The following is a 25,011-nucleotide window of genomic DNA, read 5'->3' as shown; positions in this document are numbered from 1 at the left end:
ACCTCACCTGATATACTGTAAAGCTTCTGTTTGACAAAAACTCATTTAGAAAATGAAATTATAGAGCACAATTAAAAAAAAAACCAGGTCTACCTGTCCTTTGGGGTCAGCCATCTCTTGTTCTCTCTTCATGCATTCTAATATCCAGAAAACTGAGGGGTAGGGGGATGAGATAGCATAGAGGTATCCATGTCCGTTTTATTTTTTTTTTTCATGTTGGAAATAAGTTGTTCCTTTCTTAAACTTCACTTCTCTAAAGGGACACTACCAGGTGAACACGTCCTCAATGTTCAACAAAACCCTTATTAATCCCAAATAATAGTGAACTGCATTTTCCTGGTTAGTTGAATTGATGGTTAGCTGAGATTTAATCAGAACTCCCATTTTTATTTCATGGCTTACTGCTGAAAATTTTCTTAAACCCTACAAAATGTCAAATGACTATTGTTTCTTCTCTAGCTACTAGCTGCCCTCTACTGGTGGAAGGGAGGTAGTCAAAGATTCCCCCACTCAAGGGTAGAAGGCATCCCAGTGGGAGCCATCATTTCTACCTTGGCCCTGCAGCCATAAAATCTGAGGAAGCGCCATGTCTGTGTACCCCAAAAAGTCTTTGATTATGTAGAGTGGGCGTATTAAAAGAGGGACCTGACTTACATTTTAAAAGCCTATTAAGCACTGTTTTTGTATTTTAAATGTGCAGCAGACTTAAATGTACTAATTACAATGATACCATAACAGTAACTCCCTCCCATTCTTTACGATTGTAAATGTCTTAGACTTTTTAAAGGTAGTTATAGCCAGTATATACTGCTCCTGTAGTTCTGCTTTTTTCACTTTGCATTATTTTGTAAAAGTCCCTTCCATATTCCTCATACTTGTCATTTAAAAGGACTATATAGTATTAGAGAGAAAAAGTGTTGCGTGGTAGATTAATGAGCTGACCTTGAAGCGAGAAAGACCTAGATTCAACCCCCATTTCTGACACATGCTGGCTGGGGAAGATACTTCATCTCTCAATGCTTTAGTACTCAAAGACCCTTAAGTTGCAAAGATGGTGCCAACCTAAAGTAGTTTATTCACATGGGAGTTCCCCTATACCAGTGTTTCTCAGAGTGTGATCCAGGGACCCCTGGTGTTCCCTGAGACCCTTTCAGTGAATCTATGAGGTCAAAATTCTTTTCATAATATTACTAAGATGTTTTAATTTTTATCATAGTAAATATTGATAGATCTAACCCACATAAACAAAAGCTCTTTGGGGAAAAGTCCTAAATAATTTTTAAGAGTATAAAGGGGCTTCCTTATTGTGGGATTTGCATGATCCTACCTTGGTGCCTTACACAGGGCCTAATTCTGTAACAGATTTCATTGTGGTTGTCATTCTGAATGGAAGCCCTCACCCCAACCCTCTGCTAGACTCCAGTTTTACACTAAATGAATATTTAATCCAATAATCACTACATCTTATACTAGAAAGACAACTAACACAGTAGTTTATGAGTTCTTAGAGCTTTAAGAAAGTTAACCTAGTGATTAGTCTTGGGATTATTGAGGTGAGGAAGGGGCTTTCTGTCTCTCTTGTCATGTGTTACCCAATGATTTTTGTCAGCCTCAGGTGTATTGAGTCCCTGTCCCACGTCTATATCTGTTAATATGTGTGTATACAACTAAAAGACAAACAAGACCTTAGGACGAAGGCTTAGAGGGTGCATGGAGGAGGTGGCCCAGTCTGCCCTGACCTCTCAGCCAAAGTGTGCATAGGTTGTCATTCCAACATGTACCTTATCTCCTGGAAACTACGTATTACAGTTTCCCTATAGAATCATAGCCTTTTCATGCTGTATTAAGAAAAAAACTTTTAAAAAAAAAATGAGTATAAAAGGGCTTAAGAAAAGAGTGTGGGGGGCAGCTAGATGGCTCAGTGGATAGAGCACCAGCCCTGGAGTCAGGAGGACCTGAGTTCAAATTCGGCCTCATACACATAGCATTTACTAGCTGTGTGACCCTAGGCAAGTCACTTAACCCCATTGCCTAGCTAAAAACAAAACAAAACAAAAAAAGAGTGTGAATGGGGTTCTTACACCAAAAATTTTGAGAATTGCTGCTGTATACTAATAAAATTGCAGGTCTAGTCACTATCCTTATCCTGTGGAATTCTTTTATATTAATAGGCCATGGTTCACTTATATTCAACCAATGTACATTTAGGTTGTTTTTAATTCTTAGATATTGCAGATAGCATAGCTCTCAGTATGTATATACACATTTTTATTTACTTCTTTTTAATTACTTCCTTAATGGTATATTCCCACTAGTAGGTCTAATGAGTCAAATAGTCCAATCAACTTTATGATGGTATGCTACCATAGGTCTTGAGCAACTGTGCTATCATGGAAGAGACTGAATTTGAAGACAGAAGGCCTGGGTTCATATCCTTGCTGATACTTGCTACTGGTGTAGTGATGGTCAAGTCATTTCTGTCTATCTGAGCTCCATTTTCTTCATCTGTAAAATGAAGGGATTGAACTGATTGAGATCTTAGGGTCTTCTACCTTTAAATCAATGTATTTTCCACCTGCAATTCTATCATCATTGTATAGCTTATTACCCACAGCTCTGCCATCATGGATTTCTATCATTTTTATTCATATTTCCCAGTTTGATGAGTAAGGTCATTTGTTGATGATGTGGATTTTTTCACATATTTTATTTACAATTTATGTTTTCACTTTGTGAAATTTACAGTTGATATCATTTGAATTTGGAAGAAGTAGGTATTTTTCTTGTAGATTTTATGTCAGTTCTTTGTAAATTCTATGTGCTGACATTTTAGCTGTCATATTAATTGTGAAAAAAAATTTCCCCATCCGTTTCACCCCCCATACACACTTTATTTGTTTATATGAAAATAGATACACGAATGGATGGTTAAACAGATGGATGCATCTACCTTGTCCACACTACTTCATTGGGTCATTGTAAACCCTAAAGCATTATGAAAATTTATTGTTTCTTCAACAAAGACAACAATTTTGTGTCACCGTTACATTTTGATATTTCTATAGATTCATCATCTCATTCATTTGTATAGATGGAAACCCATCCGCATTTATATACTTTCTCGTCCTGTGTAATTCTTACTCTCATCCTTCCATAAAGGATAAACTTTCATAAACCTCCACAGAGGCTACTACGCTGGAGGTTTTCTTGTAGGTCTATTAATATTTTGTGTTTCCTAGTACAGTATTTCTCTTTGCATCTGTTTTCCCTTGATCTTGCTCCATGCATGGCCCATTTCTTTTTCTAGTCGTATGCCTTGATGTTGTCTTTTATGTCACTTCTTGTGTACAAGTCATTTTTGGAACATGCTGCAGCTTACATATGCCCACCAAGGATCATTCCAACATCCTTTGGATCAACTGAAATTTTGAGATCATGGTGTTTCATGATTCACAACATACAGAATATGGAGAATGTTGATCTAAAATAGGAGTTCTTAATCCTTTTTTGTCATGGAACTTGTTAGCAGTCTAGTGATGCCTACATGTACTCCTCAGAGTCATGTTTTTAAATGCATAAAGTAAAATATGCAGAATTATAAAAGAATTCAGTTATAATCTGTAGTTTCTAAATGGATAGACTGTGATCACAAGATGTGTAATGGCTGATCTATTAACTATATTAATTAACTACTTCAAAATAGTAATGATTGTCAATGATATTTTGAGTTATAGTCAACAATTATAATGTTGTATGAAAATATCTGTAATTTCTATTGTTAACAAAGTAACAGGTCCTACAATTACTATTGTGGTTTGTTGCTTACATTCATAATTAGAGAAATGCTAAATTTCAGAGTGTAGTAAAAATGAAGAGGTAATTTTTCCCCATCCAAGTTCATAACCCCCTCTAAAAATCTATCCATGGACCCTTTGGGAGAAGAACCCCTCATTGAAAAGATGGGCCTTTGTGGTAGGGAATAATCTGGGATTCTTGAAAGCCCTAATGCAACAATTTCCCAGCTAAAACCCAACTTGTTATCCTCCTATTCAGTTTTGGAATATCTTTTTTCCCATATGCTGTGTCTATCTAAGCTTTATATAATAATAGATTAATCTTATAGGCTACCCATTTAGTTGCAAGGCATAGTCTGAGTTACATTTGTGTAACCAAAAAAAAAAAAAGATGAAGATTTATTTTACAGGAGCTACTTATACCTAGCCACAAAGAAACCAGTCAGTCTAAAACATCAAGAGAGTTTATGGCACAAGATTAATCGAAAGTATTTCAGGCAAATGGACCTTCCTGAAGGAATTAAAAGATAGAAATTCCTCTGTCAGAGAGGATTTAAATAGAAAAAGTTCTGAATGAGGCAGAAAGCTGGTACAGTTCTAGTTAGCATGACACTTCCAGAGACTTTAGCCAGTTGTAAGCACAGATCAGGCATTCCATCTTTCTGTTTCTGTGACCGCTGTGGTCAGCCTCAGTCAAGCTCCTTGGACCCGGGCCTCATATTTCTCCTTTTGCGCTTCAACCTGCACATTTGCTTCTTCCTACACTTGGCTCCAACACGAGAGTAGAAATCAGCAAAATGGCACTAAGAGAAAATGGCAATATAAATTCTTTATCCATGTTGGGTTTTCCTGTATTGCTTACTGACAATCTTATTTGAGTGACTGTGGATCTTACTGAAGAGGCTTCATATTCTTGATTTTATTATATATGGTTTTCTATACTCTGTTGATTATTTTATTTACTTTGTATTTAATTTTATTTACTGTGATATAAAAAAGTTTATTAAAAACTATATATCAGTCTCTTTCTCAACTCTCTATCTCTGTCCTATCTCATTGATTTTTTTTTGGAGTGGGAAGGGATGAGGGGTGATAGACTGTGTGTATGTGTTTGTGTGTGTGTGTATGTGTGTGTGTGTGTACAAACAAGCATGTTTTACCAATGTCAATAAAATAAAATAAATAGGAGTAGATTTTGCATGTGCTTATTCAAGCCTTCTCTGACTCTAACTCCCTCGTAGGAATATTAATAAGTATGAAAGATCTCCAGAGAATGGAATTCAAAATTATGTTTTCAACTGTGTGTTTTTGTAAACACCAAAAAACTTCATGTTCACTGTATATACCTTCATTGAAGCACTATGTAAGCTTCTTAAAGAACCTCTTAAAAGAGTTCTCACTGGTCCACAAGCAAGCCAAATATTTATCATTTATTAAAAGGGGACTTACAGAAAGGACTTACTTTTTTATATTTCTCACTTTTGGATTCTCTACCTAAGGTCTTTCTCCCTTAAAATGCTTACAAAGTACCATACCTTAAACAACTGCAGGGTGATTGAGTGGAAAGAACATGATGAATTTGAAATTGAAGGGCCTACATACATAGATCTAAGTCAGGGCTTGGCTTTGCCACTTACTATTTGTGTGACCTTGGACAAATTACTTGCCCACTTTGGGACTGTTTCTGCATCTATAAAATGGAGAGGTTGGACTTGATGACCTCTAGTGGCCCTTCGAGATCTATCTAAATCATTAATCTTTTGCTCCTTCATAAGGTAGCTCCTGATTTCATAGGATAAACCAATTGAAGAGAAACACTAGTTTGCCAGATGTATGGATAATCTAGAAGAGATAAAATAAAGCTGACTTGCCAGTTCAGTTTCTTTATTCATGCTCTTTCTTCATCAGTTCCTTCTTCCCTCATTTCTTAAACACTACTAAGAAAGAAACCTGATTCAGTTTTAGCATTAAAGAGTTTTATCATTTTTAAAGAGAGAGAAACCCAGCATCCCAGGTGTTTTAAATACCCTAAAAATTTAGGTTCTGCTCTCTCTTGAGAGCCCTGTTTGGTAATCCTTACATTCATGGCAAAGTCACTTGAGGCAAGTGGTATAATATAGAAAATAGTCCCTCCTGCGTGAAATCAGACCAGAAAGGAGAGCCATGCTCCACAGTCTGGCCTAGGCCCTATTGCAGTCTAGGAGTGCTAAGAACCCTGAAATGCAAGGGTAAAAGAGTACAGGTCTGCCTTGAAAGAATTCAATCACTCAAGCCATCTTTCAGTCCATGTAGCAAGTTTTATTGTAACACCAATATAAGCAGACCACATTTTAAAAATCTGAGCAATTTAATGGAGGCAAGATGGACCTTTTGTACAGAAATACTATGGGAAGCTCTAGATGTGATCTAGGAGTAGCCAATAGCCTGGGTAACCAGAGGTAACCAAGAAGGGGTCTAGATGGGATTAAAGGTGGGAAATAGCCTGGAGTGGTCTGAAGGAAACAGACAATGAAGGGCTGGGCTGGGTCAAAGGTAACAGAGAATGAAGGGGGGTCACAATGAAAGGACAGTTGAAAGGATTACTGGGATGAGCAGTGCCTCAGGGGAACATCAGGGACTGGGCCATGTGGGAAAGTCCAGGGGCTTTTCCTTTTAGAGGGTCCAGATCCCAAAGACATGGTCTTTTCCTTTTAGAGGTTCAGATCCCATACCCATCAGCCTCACCCTCACAGTGCAATTAACAATTTTAGGACCTCCTAATTCTAGGTATGAAGGGCAAACAAGAACAACAGGGAGACAGAAGGGTATGGCATTGAGGGAATGTGGTTACTAAGAATGGGATTTCCCCAGACAACTCTGAAGGACTTATGGTGAAAAATGCTGTCCATCCCTAGAGAAAGAACTGATAATGTCTGAATACAGATTGAAACATACTTTTTTTTTTTACTTTCATTATTTCTCTTGAGATTTTTTTGGTCTATGTTTTCTTTTACAACATGATTATCATGGATGTGTTTTGCATTACCACACATATAACCTATATTGAATTTCTTGCCTTTTCAATGGCGGGGGGTGGGGGGAGAAGGGAGAGAATTTGGAACTCAGTTTTAAAAAACAAATGTTAAAAATTGCTTTTACATATAAATGGGGGAAAATTTTTAAATTAATTTTTTTTTAAATGAAAACCAAGAATGGAATTTCATTGCAGTGGAACCTTAGAATAGTGATTGGGAGTGAGGCAACTGTATAGTATAGACCATAGAGAAGAAACATGCTCTTATATGTGCATTCTGGGGCAAAGCCTAGTCACCATGCCCAAGTTACATGTCTAGTTCCACTTCCCTAGATTAGTATTAATCTCCTGAAGCTTTAGATTACTCAGGTCACCTATGATATCAGTAGCAATTTCAGTTTATATCTGTTGGATCTCTCAAAAATCATAAAGCTAGGGACAGCCGGGTGGCACAGTGGCTAGAGCACCGGCCCTGGATTCAGGAGGACCTGAGTTCAAGTCCGACCTCTGACACGTGACACTTACTAGCTGTGTGACCCTGGGCAAGTCATTTAACCCCATTGCCTAGCTAGAAAAAAAAAATCATAGAGCTAGATGGGCCCTTAAGGTTGATAGAGTCCGATCACCTGAGTTTACAACTAAGGAATCTGAGATTTAAAAATATTAAGGGACTTAGTTAGGGTCACATGGGTAGTTAGTGACAGAGCTGAGACACCCAATCCAGTGTTCAACCCTGAAACCCAGGCTCTCCCGCGTTTGAAATAACTCCTCAGGTGATTAAGAAATATCCAAGTGAAGGCACGGGAAAAGTCTTTGTTACAAACTTGCTCATAGACAAGGATTTTAAATAAAAGCTGGGTAGAAGTACTACTAAACCCTAGGCTTCTAGATCTGGAGCTAAAAGGCACCTTGAAGGCGGTCTCATTTAACCCTTTTTTTGACAGATAAGGAAACCCAGGCTCAGCACTCTTAATTTGCCCAGTGTCTTAGAGATGGGCAGCATCACAGGTGAGCTATCAACATTGGTCCTCTAATTCCAGCATCAGTGCTCTTCCCACTGTTCTGTGCTCCCTCTCTGAAAGCAGACAGCCCCCTAGGATGAAGGTGGTTTGTAGGAAAGAGCTATTGTAGAATATTTGATGCCAGTCCTTCTGTTCAAGGGAGTGCTTTAGCTGCCTTCTTCTGCCAGACTAGCCCAGCCTCCTCCTCCTCATTTGCTGCTACAGCCTGAAGCTTCCCTGAGCATATGCCCTCCCTATTGAAAAGGTTTACAGCCCTCCGTAGTTTGAAATGAGCAGCTTTAAGATATTAAAGAGAGAAGCACTTACTGGAGGCACTTCTTCCTAATGCAGTCCTAAGCTTTGAAAAACGGAAAGGTTTGGGAAGCAGGATGAAGCTTCCTGTGGTCAAACAAGAACCCACCCCTCTTTACCTGTAAGGCTCCATTATGGCTACAGTCGTGCAGTATCAGCAGATTTTTCTCCAGTTTAGGGGCACCTCTGTACCATAATACACTCTTCTCCCCCACCCGTAAATACAGAGAGTCTCCAGTATAGTATATATACTCCCAGGATGAGCCTTAAGCAGAATGATAAGGTGAATAGGCAGGGTATCTTTGGCACTTCTCTGTTTCCTGGTCATTACTCAGTGGCCTCATGCTGACTCAGGATGGAGTGCCTGCTATAGTCTGAGCACACTATGCTGATGAACTTTCCTTTCCTCTCCTCCAAAAGAACTTTCCTTGCTTTGAGTCCCGATTCCCCAAAGGCCCTGCTCTTTGTTAGCAAATTGGGATGGCAACTCTGTGCAGTGCTCATTTCAGGAGACATTGATTGTCATGATTTCTCCCCTTCCCAACAACCCACCCCACCTGAATTCAACTGGAACTTTCCAAAACAAAACCATTATTCACTGGAGTGTCTTTAATCTGGAGAACATCAGGCACCTTGGGGAGATACCATCTTGATGCAGTCTAGAGGTTAGGGGTCTTGGAATCCCAAAATCATGACACCGGGGTCCTGCCCAAAAGACTTAGAACCAAGCCTTCTTGCAGCCAAAAACAAGGTTTATTGAAGATTCGCCATATTAGCTAGACTCTTAAGGAATCTGAGCATCTATGGGCTATTGGCTAGATTCTAAGAATCGGAGCACCTTAATGGAGACAAGCTGGACCTTATATACAGAAAGATTGTGGGAGGGATCTAGGAGTGGCCAAGTAGTCCATGAGGTAATAGAATTGCCACGGTTGGGAAGTGGCCTGGGGATAGGGAGGCAAGACTATGGAGGGGAGATTGGGTGTAGTCACAGTGAAAGGCCAGTTGAAGGGATTATAGCCTCAGGCAAATGCCAGAGATTTGGACATGTGGGAAAGTCCAGGGTTTTTCATTTCTGGGGCCCAGATCCCAACCCCATCATCTAACAAGTGGACTTTGTCTTGCCCATCCTGTCACACCAAGCAAGCAGCTGCCTATTCAGCCTTCACCTAGGGCTTGTTCTTGATACAAAATAAGATATAAACTCAAGCCCTAGGATGGTGGTTAATTCCATTGGCTATGTAAATAACTGGGAATTTCCAAGTCAGGACATTAGTCACAAACAAACAATGAAAAGAATTTTTCTATCCAATCATTAGAAAACTATTTCTAGAGGGATGTTCTTAAACAATGAATTTTTAAGGTAAGGAACGTTTCTTCACCATTGTTGATTACATGTAGGCACCAGTGTAGAACAGGTTGATTTGTAATGCACAGAAATAAACCTGAAAAACATATTTTCCCCTTAGACACAGAATGTAAATCTTTTGTAGAAGACATAACAAGTTTGACTGAAGAGGAGTTAACATTATTAGGAATAACATTATTAACATTATTAATGTTAACATTATTAAGAATAATTTTGTTAATAGAATTAATTAATAGAATTAAAAGAATAACATTATTAACCTTTGGGCAGGCAGTCAAGTAAGCTAGGCCCACGTCCTGGACTACGTAAAACTAGCTATGTGCTTTTGGTCTTTCTGTTGTTTTTCAGTTGTGTCCAACTCTTTGTGACCCCATTTAGGGTTTTTTTTTGGCAAAGATACTGCAATGATTTGCCATTTTCTTCTCCAGCTCATTTTACAGATGAGAAACTGAGGCAAAAAGGGTTAAGGGATTTGACCAGGGTCACACAGCTAGTAAGTATCTGAGGCCAAATTTGAACTCAGAAATGTACAGGCCTGGCACTCTATCCACTGAGCCACCTAAATGCCCTTTTGGCCTTTCTGGGCCTCCCTCAACTTCCTCACTATTAAAATGAACAGTTGGGACAAAAAGATTTCACAGTTTCATTTCATGAAAGCGTATTTAAAACTTCACTTGTACTATGACTGAAAACATGAAGAAATAATATTTTTCTCTAAAGCCCTTTCCAGACTCCAGGGGTAAGTCCCTTGGATGGGTAGGTGATAGGTTGAGAACAAAAACACCTTTCATTAGGTGAATGGATTAAAAGGTAATCTCTCTTTATCCCCAGAAGGGCTTAGACGTGGGTCTACCCCAGGGAAAGTGTCCTCCTTTACTGAACTAAAGATATTCTCACAGTTTCCTATTATTTAATTTAGATTCTTGATATAGATCTCTGAGAGGGACCCCAGGGACTCCTCTAGGAGGTCTAGGAGGAATAAGATAGTGACTTTGGCGATTTCATTCTGGAATGTTAACTTAAACTATATTTTAAAATAGCTTTTTTTTTTCACCCTTACTATGTTACTAGAAATCTTGGGGCAGGGAGTCGTGTTGGAAGACATGAGGGGGTTGTGCCAGTTTGGACATCTCTGCCTCTCCAAGCTAGAAATGTCTTAGATATAGATTTAAGGATAAATTAAATTGTTTATGGCAGACTGGGGCCTGAATAGACTACAGTATTTGTTTTAATTTTTTTTTTCTACAAAACTTCTATCTAAATCTACCACCTGAGCTCAGGACCAGGGACCAGGAAGACTTGAATTCAAAGCCCATCTTATACATTTAATAGCTGCATGAACCTGAACAAGTCACTTAACTTTTGTCTGCCTCCATTTTCCTGTGTAAAATGGGGATAATAATGGCATCTACCTCCCAGAGTATTGTGAAGGTAAAATGAGATAATGTTAATAAAGTGCTTTGCAAACCTTTATAAATGCTAGCTATTATTGTATAAATAGCAATTATTAAATCCTACGAATCCTTTGAAACAGCATAACTATTCTTGTCCTTGTTTTAAAGATGAGGGAACTGAAGGTCACAAGGCTGGGGAACCTGCGGCCTTGAGGCCACATATGGCCCTCTAAGTCCTCAAGTGCAGCCCTTTAACTGAATCCAAACTTCACAGAACAAATCGCAGTTTGGATTCAGTCAAAGGGATGCACTTAAGGACCTAGAGGGCCACATGTGGCCTCAAAGCCACAGGTTCCCTACCCCTAGAAGGGGTGATGTGATCAACACAAGGTTATACAGGTAGCAAATAGTAGAATTGAGATTTGAAACCAGGTCTTCTGACTAGGTCAGTACTCTTTCTACTCCATCCTATTGCCTCTCATAGCTCAAACAGGCATTTTATTTTAATGATTAAAAAGTATGTGGGCTTAATGCATAGAGGACTGGCCCTGGAGTCAGGAGAACCTGAGTCCAAATCTGGCCTCAGACACTTACCAGCTGTGTGGCCCTGGGCAAATTACTTAACCTCAGTTGCCTCCAAAAAAAAAAAAAAGTGCATGACAAAGAAGGAAAATGACAAATGTGGGTAGGGCTATAGGAAAACAGGGCCATCAATGCATTATTGGTAGAGCTGTGTATTGGTACAGCTATTCAGGAAAGCAATTTGAAACTGCCCAAAAAAGTTATGAAACCCTTTGACCCCACAATACTACTGCTAGGCCTGTAGCCCAAGGAGATCAAAGAAAGAGGAAAACTGTCCTATATATACACAAATATTTTATAGCTGCTCTTTTTGCAGTGGCAGAGAACTGGAAACTAACCAGGTACCCATCAATTGGGAAATGGTGGAACAAATGATGGTGGAAGACTGCTCTTGTGCTAAAAGAATGTCTGAAGGGATTAATTTTAAAGAAGCCTGGGAAGACTTGGATGAACTGCTTTATAGTGAAGTGAGCAGAATCAGGAGAACAATTTGTACTGCAACAAAACTGTAAATTCAAACAATTTTGTGAAATACTTAAGAATTCTGATCAGTGTATTGACCAATGATGATCCCAAAAGACTCGAGATGAAGAATGCTGCTCATCTCCTGACAGAGAGATGACGGGCTAAATCTGTAGAATGAGTCACACACTTTTGGACATGACTAATAATATGGGATAGTATTTTGCTATGAAAATAAAAACAATAATAATAATAACATTTGTGTAATAATAGCATTTGTAAGGCTTGCAGAGCACTTCACATGTCATCTCATTTGATCCTTTATGGTAGTTACTTTTATTATCCCCTTTCTACAAGTAAGAAAACTGAAGCTAATCAAGGCTTGACTTTCATGTTTATTGCAAGGATTTTTTTTCATTGGGGGAGATGGGAAGGAAAAAAAAGAAATGCTTGATAATTGAAAAAATGTAAATAGAAATATATGAATTACATAAAAGAGAATGGTAATGTGGACAATCTACAAGTCAACAAGCTTATTATATGAATTGCACAAAATAGAAACTAGTATTATTGACAGGCAACAAGCATTTATTAAATGGCACTTACTATATATCTGGGCACTGTGCTAAGCACTGGGGATACAAAGAAAGGCAAAAGCAAGGCCCTTGCCCTCAGAAAGCTTACGTTCTAATGAGGGATACAACATCTAAACAACTATGCATATATAAGTTATAGACAAGATGAATGCAGAGTAGATGGAAGGTAAATGGGGAGACCAATTGGAAAACTCTTGCAGTAATCCAAGTGAGAGAAGGGGACTGGGACCACTGACTTACAAAACCATTAGAAAAGCACTACTGTATTTATGCCTGAGATTGTTCAATTCAGCAGACTTTTATTTTGTACCAACTATGTACATACAGAACTGGGCAGCTAGGTGGTACAGTGGGTAGGCCTAGAGTCAAGAAGACTCATTTTCCTGAGTTCAGATCTGGCCTCAGACACTTTCTTTTTGCCTCCATTTCTTCATCTGTAAAATGAGCTGGTGAAGGAAAAGGCAAACCACACCATTATCTTTGCCAAGAAAACCCCAGATGAGGTTACAGAAAGTCAGGACACAACTGAAAATGACTGAACAACAAACAGGTACAGAACTATATGTAGAACACTTCATTCCTTCCTGTCTGGCCACCTCCTGTTCCCCCTTGTCATCCACATCAGACACCATACCCTAGAGGAAGTTTCACTGGGGGGTGGGAGGAGGAGAAGGGACCCTTCTTCTGACTAGTGGCTCCCTCTCTGTTGTAGGACAGCCTCAGCCAGCACGTTTTACTTCACTTTGTCTTCTTCCTCTTTCTCAACAGTGGCCTTACTGCCTACTATGGTTTCTTCCCAACCTCCCCCATAGTTCTGGATCTTTGAACCATAATCGAATTACTTCTGCCATTGCTACTGGTTATGTGGTGTCAGTCTGATCCCCTGTGGATCTCCTCACCAATCTAATAACCTTTCTGCCCTTCCCTGGCCACCATTCCTTTACATGTGTCCTCTGTCCCATTAGAAAGTGAGCTCCCTAGGAGCAGGAGGGACTGTCTTCATTCTGTATTTGGACTCCCCAGCACTTAGCACAGTTCTGAGCATGTTATAAGTGCTTAATAAAAGCTTTTTCTTTTATTTATCCATCCATCCATCCATCCAACCATCCATTTATTTATTTGTTATGCAAGGCATGGGGGCAAGGGAGATATAGCACATTCACAAATACAAAATAATAATACCATAAGAATATAGGTTATGTTTTTTAAGTGTTTTATAAGGACCATTTGTGGCTAGGGGAGATTGGTCATGACTAAATAAAAGCAAGTCATTTCTCAGTGCCTCAGTTTTCTCATCTGTAAAATGATGATCAAGATGATCTATAATATTCCTTCTAGCTCTTGTGAGCTCCTCAAAGGCAGCAGCTGTCTTTTGACTTTCATTGTATCTCCAGCTCTTGCCACAGGGCCTGGCACATAGTAGGTGCTTAATAAATGCTTACTGACTGACTCTAAGGTTCTGCAATGTTCTAACATCCATTCTGTAGTTCTTTTTACACAGTAACCAATTATTAATACAGGAGAATTAGTACTTGTTCAAATTATAGCCCTACCTTGTGGTCCTTTCCTCTGTGACCCTGAACAAGGGACCTCAGTTTTCTTATCTATAAACTGAAGGGGTTGGGCTAGATAATTTCTAAGACTCCTGTCTCTAAAGCTATCATTCTGTGAATCTTCCTCCCGAAAGCAATCTTCCTTCCTCCATTTTTATAGGGTCATGCTCTTTCTTTTGTCACAAAACTGTTTTATGGAGATGACAGAAGAGCATTAAAATCATAGAATTATGCGTTTTCTGGTGGAGGTGCTTTTCTTAGCCCTTCTGGGGTCTAACTGAATGATTGATTCTGTACCACCAGTGGAGGGCAGGGGAAAACTAAGAAAAATTTTTCTGATTTTGGAAAATGCTGCATGTGTTGCAAAAGCCAAAAGGGGAGTAGTATGTCATCATTCTACCTACCTCACAGGGTATATGTAAAGAAAGCAACTGTAAACACTTTACATAAATGCAGGTTATTTATGGTTATTATATGTGGCCTCTAGTCTTTTGAGACAGGGCTCAGGAAATGGTTTTACCAGCTCGCTACTAGTAGTCACATTTTTCTCTCACCTAGATTAGAGAGGGTCCTCAAAGCACATAGCTTTGAAACAAGAGCAATCATTGCCTTCTACCTCCACTAATAACAAGCTTTGATTTGATTTTATTTTATTTTTTACCATTGCTGCTGTATAGGTAAATTCTGGAATCATGCATGCAAGGATAGGCATTTTAATAAATACTAGGATCATGAATATGATGTTCCTGAGGTTTACTGGATAAACATTTCTTGCCTAAGGAATTTGTCCCTTCCAGGGTAAATTAGTATGTTGGTTGCCTGGTGATAAGGGAAAACACTCTTTTATTTGGAAATTTTTATAATTATAGGATCTAGACTGAGACAGGACTTTCAAAAATCATCCAGTCCAGCCTCTTCATTTTATAGCTGAGGAAACTGAGGCCTAGAGAGGTTAAGATATGCGTGTATAGTCACATAGCTGATAAATGTCAGAGCGGCATTTGAAACCAGGCACCTTGATTCAGAATCCTATGCTCTTTCCACTATACCAGGCTGCTTTTCTTAGCACAAAGTCATCTTCCCTTTTGTTAGCATTAGTTAACCATGCCTTTCAGCAGAGGAGACAGCCCCACAACAGGAGGACCAGAGCAGGTACTTTGGCGCTTTTCATTTACAATGAAGGATGTGAAGTAGGTTTGGAGCCAAAAGGGAACTTTGAAGATGGTTATGGCCCTGACTGATTTACATACGCTTGCTTGGAGGACCCCAATTCTTTGTGCCTGGGACCTGGGCATTTTGGTAACTATTCTATTCCTGTGCCAAATGGCCTGCCAGAATGAAAGATGAAAAGGTGATTTATGTGGCCATGACTTCACTAACACAGACATCTACTTGAAAGAAGCCAAAACCTTACTGAGAAAGACCTTACTGAATAAATCAACTGGCACATAGCACAGCTCTTTCACGGTTCGAAGACACATAGTTCTGTTGCCAAAGAAGTCTCATTGGCAGACTCTAGACTAAATAACAGGTCTATGATACATCCTTAATTCTATAGAAGTGTATCATCTGTTCATTCACATTTACTGTACTTTTTAAAGTACCTACTGTGTGCAGTGAATTGTTGGAGGGAGAATATGCTGAAGAAGCAAGTAAGTATAAATGAGACATAGTTCCTGCCTTCAAAATGGTTATAACCTATGACAGGGCATGTACAAGCAGAAATCTTGTTGGGGGCGGGGAGGTGGAGCAAAAAAATCTATTTGGTCAGAATTTTGGAGTTCAGACCTGCAATTTCATTGTTATAGGGTACTCCCAGTCAGGAAACTCTCATCTACCAATGCATATAAGTATTATCCAGTTTACTCTTGGAGAATTGCCTGGGGCACTGAGAATTTAAGTGACTTATTCTTGGTCTCTCAGACTATATGTGCCAAAGGCAAGATTTGAGCCCCTAAAACTGGCTCTGTCCACCATGCCATGTTTCTGTTCAAAATCATCCTTGAAAAATCCCTTAAATTACCCATTAAGAAATAGAGTATCTTTAAAGAATTATAGCTGCAAAAGGGCTGGGTTCTCTTTTAAAAAAAAAAGTATTTCAGAGGGCAGAAGAACCTCATATAGATGGTATAGAAAAAGTTGACTATAAGCTTTACTTTTGCAAAGTGCCTAGCTAAACTATGATCTGTAGAGAGCAGGGAATCAGGACTTCTGCTCAAAGAGAGGAAAACAGAAACAGGTAAAGACTTAGCTTACAGCAAGACTTATGATAAAGGGAGAAAAAATTCTTAAAAGGGTTTTACATAGTATTTATATTAGATTGTGCACACACCACCACATAACTGTGTCTGACACATTGTTTTCAAAGAGAGCCAATGATGTCACAGGGGATGTCTTGACTCGTCTGTGAATTGGATTTGTGAAGCAGAGTTGCACAAAATTGTCAGCCTTACTCTCTTTCAGAGTCATTGAAGTCCAGTCAGAAGACAAAAGTCAGGAGGACTGGCACATAGTAGGTGTTTGATGAATGTTTACTGAATTGAATTGAAATGGAATTTCTTTATCCTGCTGTACCAGAAATTCAGAGAGGGCCCAAAAGAGTCATAGGGAACTCAGCAGGGATCTTGCTAGTTGCCTAGGATTGCTATGAAGACCAACCAAAGTGAACTCTCTTCTGGTTAGCTCTATGAACCTAAACAGAATGAAGAGACTTTCTGTGAGTATGATGAAGAGAAAAATTCTGGATTCATCATCAAAGGTGGAAAGGTACCATAAGAGCTACCTAGGAATTTCGACCACTGAGGGAACTGCAAATTCATGGTAGCTAGGTGGATGGAGCAGTAGACTTAGAGTCAAGAAGACTTCAGTTCTAATCCTACCTCAGACATGTACTAGACATGTGATCCTGGACAAGTCCCTTAAGCTCTGTATGCCTCAGTTTCTTCATATGCAAAATGGAAATAATAAGAACACACACCTCCCAGGGTCGTTATGAAGATAAAATGAGATAATATTTGTAAAGTGCTTCACAAACTTTAAAGCTCTAGATAAATGCTAGCTATTTTTCACATCCCATCTCTAGCTCATCACTATTCAGAATAGTGGGAATCACCACACATTATTAAAATTGTTATTTCTCTCTCTCCAAAAGGGACTAGCGTCTATCTTTTCAATGGAATATTTGCCAGAGGATAATCTCTGACTATGTGCTGTTGGACAAGTTATTAGTAAGCTATTCATTGCTGGTGGGGCTGAAAGAGAGGGAAAGTAAGATTAATCCAATTCCAGAGCCTATTGTCTATGGAAACACTATTTTGCCTCCAGGGTATATAGGTACTTTGCACTCGCTAAGATGCCAAACATTTCTTTCTGGTTGCCTGGTTACTAAATACTCTGTATTCAGCACAAGGGTAGCAGACCTGGACTTCCAGCCTAGCACTGATAGGCACTGCTACTAAGGAGTTCCTGCTGTCTATCCCCGCGCAAAGCCCCATTTCCTGGTTTCCAATTTGGTGTCCTCTGCTCTCAGCTAGTTTCCCTCATCTCTCAAATAGACAGTAGTTGGAGACACTATGTCTCAAGCAAGATGGAAAAATCTCCACTACATACAGTGCACATCTTATAATGATGATGCATGATAATTCAGCAAGTAACAGATAGGCATAAATCAACATTGAAACCTGTCAGCTGGGTGGAATATTCTGCATGAATAGGAACCCCAGCTCAGTACAAGGGTTTTCCCCTGTTTGTTGCATGGCAAATAAGTGCAATCAGGAAGTGAACTGCAGGTGCAGGAGGAAGCAGCTTAAAGGACCTGCCTAGCATCTGCATCCTTAGAATATCGAGTTTCCTTCCCTTGCCTTCATGACTCTCATCCCTGGGTCACAATTGGGCCTCACAACCCTAACTCAGCAATAAACAGCCTTCCCCCTCCAGGTGCGCCCCTGGGATTGCTGCCATTGGCCCCCTGCCAAGAAGAAACCTTGGACAGCTGCCCAAGCAAATGGGCTTCCCCCACTCAAGCCAACAAGCACAGCCCAGGAGGTTTGAGCCAGCCATGCACTGTGCCCCTCCTTTCAGTTAAGAGAGCTCTATATAATAAAAAGTCCCCTCTCTCATTCACTCAGTCTTCCCCCTATCCCCTTTTATTGCCAGATCAACTTATCTTTAGGGTTATTTTAATTCATGAGGTGAAAAAATCATCAATCCTAAGAGTTATGTTCAGCTTTTCTTCTTTTTTTCTCCCCCAGACAGTAGGGATTGTATCTTGGAGCCTCTTTCTCTGCCAGAAAGTCCAGGTGGCATCACCACTTTAGAAGGTTCCCCATCTGTGCCTTGTATCTTCTGCGAAGAACATTTTCCCGTGGCTGAACAAGACAAACTTCTGAAGCACATGATTATTGAACACAAGATTGTCATAGCTGATGTCAAGCTGGTTGCTGATTTCCGAAGGTACATTTCCTTTCATTTCATGTAGGAATGAAATTGATTCTCTTTGGAAGAAAAAGGCTCTTTGTGTGCATATATGTATATGTGTATATTTACATAAATTGAATATAGTCAAGGTAAATGGTGGCCATTCCCTTTGAAGTTTCCAGTTGTTTAGTATTTGTTATCTTTGTACTCCATTGCTTACTAGAGTGTATGTTTGTTTGTATTACTGACTATGTATTACTCTATGATAACCCTTAAAATGAGGAAACTTACCCACCAGCTGGTAATACTCCCTTTGTCACACTCTTTACACATGTTGCTATTTGAAGCCATCTGTCTGCTGGAGTCCATCTTCCTGTTGGGAGTTCTTTCCTAGTTGGGGTGGATCGGGTATATTTCATAGTGCAGATTGTCCCTGACTTATGAGCATTTAACTTATGAATAACTTAAGATTACTCTATCCCTTATGATGAGTTGCCTCTACACAAATGATGAGTAAAATAGGCTTTTGTATGTTGTGCCTAGAGTGCTAACCACCATTAAATCATTTTTATGGAAAAGTATGTTTTGAGAACCAGTCAAATGTCTTACAAACACATTGCAACTTGTGCTGAAGAATAGGAATTACCTGCTTAGCTGTAGTCTTGGGTGCTGTCCTTTGAATTATTAAACATTATTTCTTTTTTTTTAATTTAGTATTTTATTTTTCCCCAGTTACATGTAAAAACAATTTTTAACATTCGTTTTTGAAACTTTGAGTTCCAAATTCTCTCCCTTCCTTCCTTCCCACTCCCCCCCTTAAATATCATTTCTAATCCCACTTTCAGCATTAGCAACAAATGTTTATTGGGCATCTTCTGGATATATGGTACTTTCTGAAGGGTTGCTTTTTCTTCATTTCTATCTGTACCACTTATTTTTCAATCCCTTATTCTCACTTTCTCTATCTCTTTCTCTGTTCCTCTCCATCTCTGCATCTGTACCTTTTTCCATCTGTATATGTCTCTTTGTCTCTGTCTGGTCTTGGTCATATTCCCTCTCTCTCTTTCTCTCACTCCCTCTGTACCTCTTTTCTTCCCCATCTCTCCTCTCCTTTCAGTAAATGTAGAAACATAGCACACATTCTAGTAATTTCCTCATGTGCAGTATCTTGTTTTTTGTAATCAAACCTAAACTTTTGATGTTTATGGTTTTTCTTTTCAAGGTAAAAGGTTAAAACTCTCATCTGCATTAATGACATAACAGTTATTACTTTAGAAAACCATCAGATAAGTATGCCATTCTTTTCTAATTCTCACTATGGTTAGCTTTTCCATTTGTGTGAAATTATTCTGTCTTCTCCTTTTCTCTGTCCTGCTGATGTGAAATTCCCTTGGAATTTACAGAAACAGCTAATCATTCAGCAGCTGGTCTGTTGAGTAACACAAAACTTTTCCCTCTCTTCTCTCCCAAAAATCCATAACCCCAGGTCTTAATCAAGGTTTGCGTCTTTACTTCTATGCCTATATATAGTAGTTAAGAAATTGGATCCATTCTTATCTATTTCTCTAATTCTTTATCAAGATTATTGATCTTTTTATCAATGGGGGCAGAGGGGAGGTACATAATCACACATTAATTATTCAATAGGCCTCCTTGCTCAGGAGTCTAGAAATAACTATTAGGTTCAGTCACCCACATGATGCAGCCATTCAGAAAGTGAACATATCAGGAGTAAAATAGGAAATGAAAATGGACAGTGCTTGATTTTAAGAGGAAATTTTAATTTTAACGATCTGTTTTATATGGCTACATTGCTGACCAGTTGATATCTTCTTTGATTTTGGTACCAAAATTCTCAACATTGCCAATCTTTTTTTTATTAATTAATTTTCAGTCTTTTTAATTAAATGAGAAGCGCAGCAAAGAGAGGCATGTCTAATTCAAATCTACCGGGAATGGTCATCTCTTTCCTTAAACATATTCCCTTTACAAGGAAATTGTTAGTCTCCTATGACTAATACCTATATTATAATATGTAGTTAATGAAAAGTTTTTGTCATTGCGTAGAGGCCCATTTAATTTGGACTCCATTCCCACTATTTATTAATTGGTATCACCTCATGTACTATGGGTTGACCTTTATGTGCCCCTAGAGAGTGGTCAAGTGCTCCTTTGACACTTTGAATAGAGAGCACAAGATTTTGCTTTTGTGTGATAACCTGAGTGCTTTCTTAAGGAAAAAAAAATAGAAAAAAAAGGAGATTCAAAGATTCAAAGAACAGCCATGCTTCATTTTTCCACGCCTTTTTCATTCATCAGACATTTCCACTGATGTGTACATGCACAGACAATAGCATTAACAGAATACGGGCTTATGTTTCTATTGGCAAGTCTGTGAAAGATACTCACAGGTCATAGAATGTTAGAGCTAGAAAACAACTCGAATATCTAGTCCGCATCTATTATTTTATAGACAAGGAAACTGAAGCCCTTAAAGGTTTAGGTGACTGGGGCCTCAAATCCCATAGTTTGTGGCAGAGCTGAGACTATAACTTGGGTTTTTTGACCTAGAGAGGGTTTTCCACTTCTCAACACTTTTGCCATTGTTCCCTCGTTTCATTCATGTGCAACTCTTTGTGACCCCTTTTAGGGGGTTTTTGTGGCAGAGATTCTGGAGTGGTCTGCCATTTCCTTCTCTAGCTCATTTTACAGATAAGGAACTGAGGCAAACAGGGCAAACTTGCCCAGGGTCACATAGCTGGTAAGTGTCTGAGGTCGAATTTGAACTCAGGTCTCCCTGACTCCAGGCTCAGCACTCTATCAGCTATGCTACTTAGCTTCACCTTCTCTTCACTGCCTCTCTTATATTTTGAACTTCCCCCTTTTAAAGTCCTTGGTACTGACCTTCTGGTGAGAAGTGAAGACTCTAAAAGTTACCAGTTAAGTTATAATTTATTACCAATTATTGTTTTCAGTACTGGCTCCTAATAACTCATTCTGAAGGAGGAAGATGGATTAATGGCAAATAATTTTTCCCCTTTAGAATAATGCTGAGACTTTCAGAGTTCCTTTGGATATCGATGTGATTAGCACCTTAGCAAAGGCAGGTAGAATCATCATCAATTTTTATACTTAAGAAATCAAACTCTTCTACATTTAACTGACTTACCCAGTGGTATAACAAATACTAAAACCTTGTTTTACAGTTAACTAATCTTGTACAACACCAAAATAAGTTGTTAATATGCCTTTACCTGCCCTGGAAAATAGGTGCCCATGTGTCTTGGGAAGTTTCTATCTGGTATTTTTTTCCTTAATATAATTTGTTTTAGTCAGCCAAGATCTCATCCTTCCACTCCACCTTATTCTTGCCTTCTAAAATATCAGTATTATGCGTTCTCTCCTTTATAGTGGTGGCTACTAAATCATGTATGATTGTAACTGTGGCTTCTAAATTCTTTATTTCTGGCTATTTATAGTATCTTTTCTCTGGATTTTGGCTATGATTCTCCTGGGAATTTTCATTTTAGGGTTTCTTTCAGAAGATGATCAGTGAATTCTTTTAATTTCCACTTTGATCTCTGGTTCTAAGATCTGGGCAGTTTTCTTTTAAGATTTTTAAAAATATGTGTAGGCTTTTTTTTTTTTTCCCTGGCATTCAGGTAATCCAATGATTTTTTTAATTTTTTTTCTCCTCAATATTTTTTTAGGTCAGTTATTTTTGTTATGAGATACCTTAAATTTTATATTTTGTTCAGCCTTTTGACTTTGCTAAAATGTTTCTTGTTGCCTCATGGAATCATTGGCTTCTATTTGGTTAACTAATCTGGGGGGAGTTTGTTTCTTAAGCATGGTTTTATATTTCGTGTTCCAAGCTATTAATTCCCTTTCCAATTCTTTCTTTCATAGCTTTCATTTCTTCTCCAATTTTTCCTCAAGCACTCTAATTACATTTTTTTTCCCCAAATTAACTCTTGCTTCATCTTTTCCAGGAATTCTGGTAGAGTCTGTATCCAAATTGTTTTGTTGTTGTTTTTTCTGAGGCATTGCTTGCAGATTTTTGGAGTTATTCTCTTTTTCTGCTTTTGCATCTTAAGCATCCCTGCAACTCTAATAGTTCATTATGATGGGGTTCTTTTCTTGTTCGTCCATTCTTCCAGTCTGCGTCTTTACTTGGACTTGATGTTAGGGCTGGGCTTTGCCACACTTCTGAGAAAAGACTGTGCTGGTCCTGTTACTGCTTTCTTGAGGTACTGAGTATTGTGTTTTGTAGGATCTTAAGGATAAGCTGGGGACCGGCCAGCTTTCACTGTTCCCAGAGTGATGTGGTTTGTGGGGACCGGCCAGCTTTCACTGTTCCCAGAGTGATCTGGTTTGAGCTCTGCAAGTTCATTACCTGGGTTTGGTCTGTACACAAGTAGACACATACTAGATTCAGGCCCTATCAGCCAGGTGGAAAGCTTTGTTGGCTCAGAGTGGCAGAATTATAGGCTTATCTATGGTTTGAGATTCCTGCCTTGGTTATTCCTCAGCAGATGCTTTCATTAAGACCCTGCTCGCTTCCTGAGGGTCTGAACTATTGCTTCTGTCGGCTTCTGAACTTTGCGCTTTCTCGGTACTTCACCCATGACCTCCTTAATCAGGAATACCACTGCCCTGAGCAAGACTTCTCAGTCTGCCCCTGGATCTATGATCCAGAACTGGACAGTGGGCAACAAAAGTATCAGTTGGTACCTGTCCTGTTGCAGTGCCCGCTATGAGTCAGGGAGTCCCCAGTAGAGTTTTGCGACTTCCTCCTTCCCTAGTACACAGTCTCTTCCCAAATGTTATAGTACTTCATCCACTCCTGGCCCACTGAGTCTCCAATGTCCTTAGACCCCCTGTCTGTCTCCTGATGCCAAGCTCAGCTAGGAAAATAACTATGACTTTTTCTGGATATCCCCATCAGGGTTTGATCTGGTACATTTTCTAGATCAGTTTGGGGAAGTTGGTAGAGTGGAAGTCCTGGCATTTCTTCTACCCCTCAGTTGTCTTGACTTTGCCCCTCACTCGATGTATTTTGACAAGTCCTGAGGCACCTATCAACAATTGGTCAGTGAAATAGGGTTTGATGTAGCAGGGTTTTAGTGGAACATTGTTTTTGTTCTTCTGATGTTCTCTCCTCTCTTCCCTTGATTTTTCCTGTCTGTTTCCCCTTCCAGGGTGGAAAGGGATGGGGGAAGGGAAATATAGGTGGTATTTCCAGATGAGATGGCGTCTCAAGATTGCTGTGGGATCAGCTCTCCAGCCTGGTTTGGATTCCTCTCCCCTTGCTTTGCTCTCCAGTATATTTGTCAAAATGCTGTGTTCAGTCCCTGATAGAACTCTGGTATGAAGGATGAAAAGGTTGCTGGTGCTGTCTGTGAGCAACATTTCAAATAGCATTTTTGTAGTTCCCCCACATTGTGCATCCAAAACAAGCCAAGGGACTGAGATGTATCATATGAGGCTTACTCTCAGTTATCTTAGGAGGTTCCATATTTCATTGCTGTAAGGAAGGATTAAGCAGGGCTCTCAGCATGAGAAAAGGAGGCTATGAAATATGTCATTTATTGAGAAGCAAGTCAAAAAGGTACTAGACTTGGAATTTGGTGCCCTCAGTTCCAGTTCTCACCGTCCCTAACTCAGATTTCCAGATACTGACCATTGGACCACGGTCATGTCATTTATGCTCTCCAAAGACTCAGTTTCCTCCTCTGTAAAATAGGGATAGCAATACTTGTAATGCACAACTTGGTGGGTTATTGTGAGTAGAGTGCTTTGTAAATCTTAAGATTCTATGTAAATGTGTCACTATTGTTTCATTTAATACTTTAAATATTCATTTACTTATTTAGTACATGTACTGTACTACTATAGAGCAGTTAGGTGGTGCATTGGATAGAGTGTCAGGCCTGGAGTCAGGAAGACTCATCTTCATGGGTTCAAATCTGACCTCAGATGTTTACTACCTACGTGAACCTGGGCAAGTCACTTAACCCTGCTTGACTCAGTTTCCTCATCTATAAAATGAGCTGGAGAAGGAAATGGCAAACCACTCCAGTATTTTTGCCAGGAAGACCCTTAGTGAGGTCACAAAGAGTTGGACACAACTGAAAACGGCTAAACAACAGCAAACACTGGTAGGTACTATTGTTGTCCTTTTGTCTGTTTTGCCTTTGGAATGGCAACATGATATAGTAGATAGAGGTCTGACTGTAGAGTCCAGGAGAACTGGGTTCAGATTCCATCCTTGACACTTTCTTCCCATGAGATCTTGAACAAATCACTTAATTTCTCTAGGTCTCAGTTTCTTCATCTGTAACAAGGAACAGCCTGGACTAGATGGTTTCTCAGTTCCCTTCCACCTTTAAATCTATGATTCTGTGCTCCTTTATATATCTTTTTTTTCTGAATTATATTTATCTATTAGGCAGCGGGCCTAATAGACTTACTAGACCTATTTGTTCTGTAAAGCTCCTAGCATAGTTACCACATGCA

At 39.2% G+C, this 25,011-nt stretch overlaps 1 protein-coding gene across 2 annotated transcripts in view; it reads left to right on the top strand.

Moving 5' to 3' along the window:
- ZNF277 (zinc finger protein 277) overlaps positions 1-25,011 on the top strand; it is a 175,137-nt gene that overhangs the window by 70,954 nt on the left and 79,172 nt on the right. The window contains exons 1-2 of one of the 2 annotated variants that reach the window (XM_027838865.1): positions 7,755-7,815; positions 18,327-18,528. In XM_027838865.1, the coding sequence (XP_027694666.1) occupies positions 7,800-7,815; positions 18,327-18,528 (218 nt within the window). In that variant the 5' untranslated portion in view covers positions 7,755-7,799. Of the gene's footprint in view, positions 1-7,754; positions 7,816-18,326; positions 18,529-25,011 lie in introns of those variants that run through there. The other variant, XM_027838864.1, reaches the window with a different exon arrangement.

Source organism: Vombatus ursinus, unplaced genomic scaffold (assembly GCF_900497805.2).
Source record: "Vombatus ursinus unplaced genomic scaffold, bare-nosed wombat genome assembly UNPS02014830.1, whole genome shotgun sequence".
In the NCBI taxonomy this organism is placed as follows: domain Eukaryota; kingdom Metazoa; phylum Chordata; class Mammalia; order Diprotodontia; family Vombatidae; genus Vombatus; species Vombatus ursinus.
The sequence above is the reverse complement of the archived record's forward strand: the minus strand, read 5'-3'. Positions and strand labels throughout refer to the sequence as shown.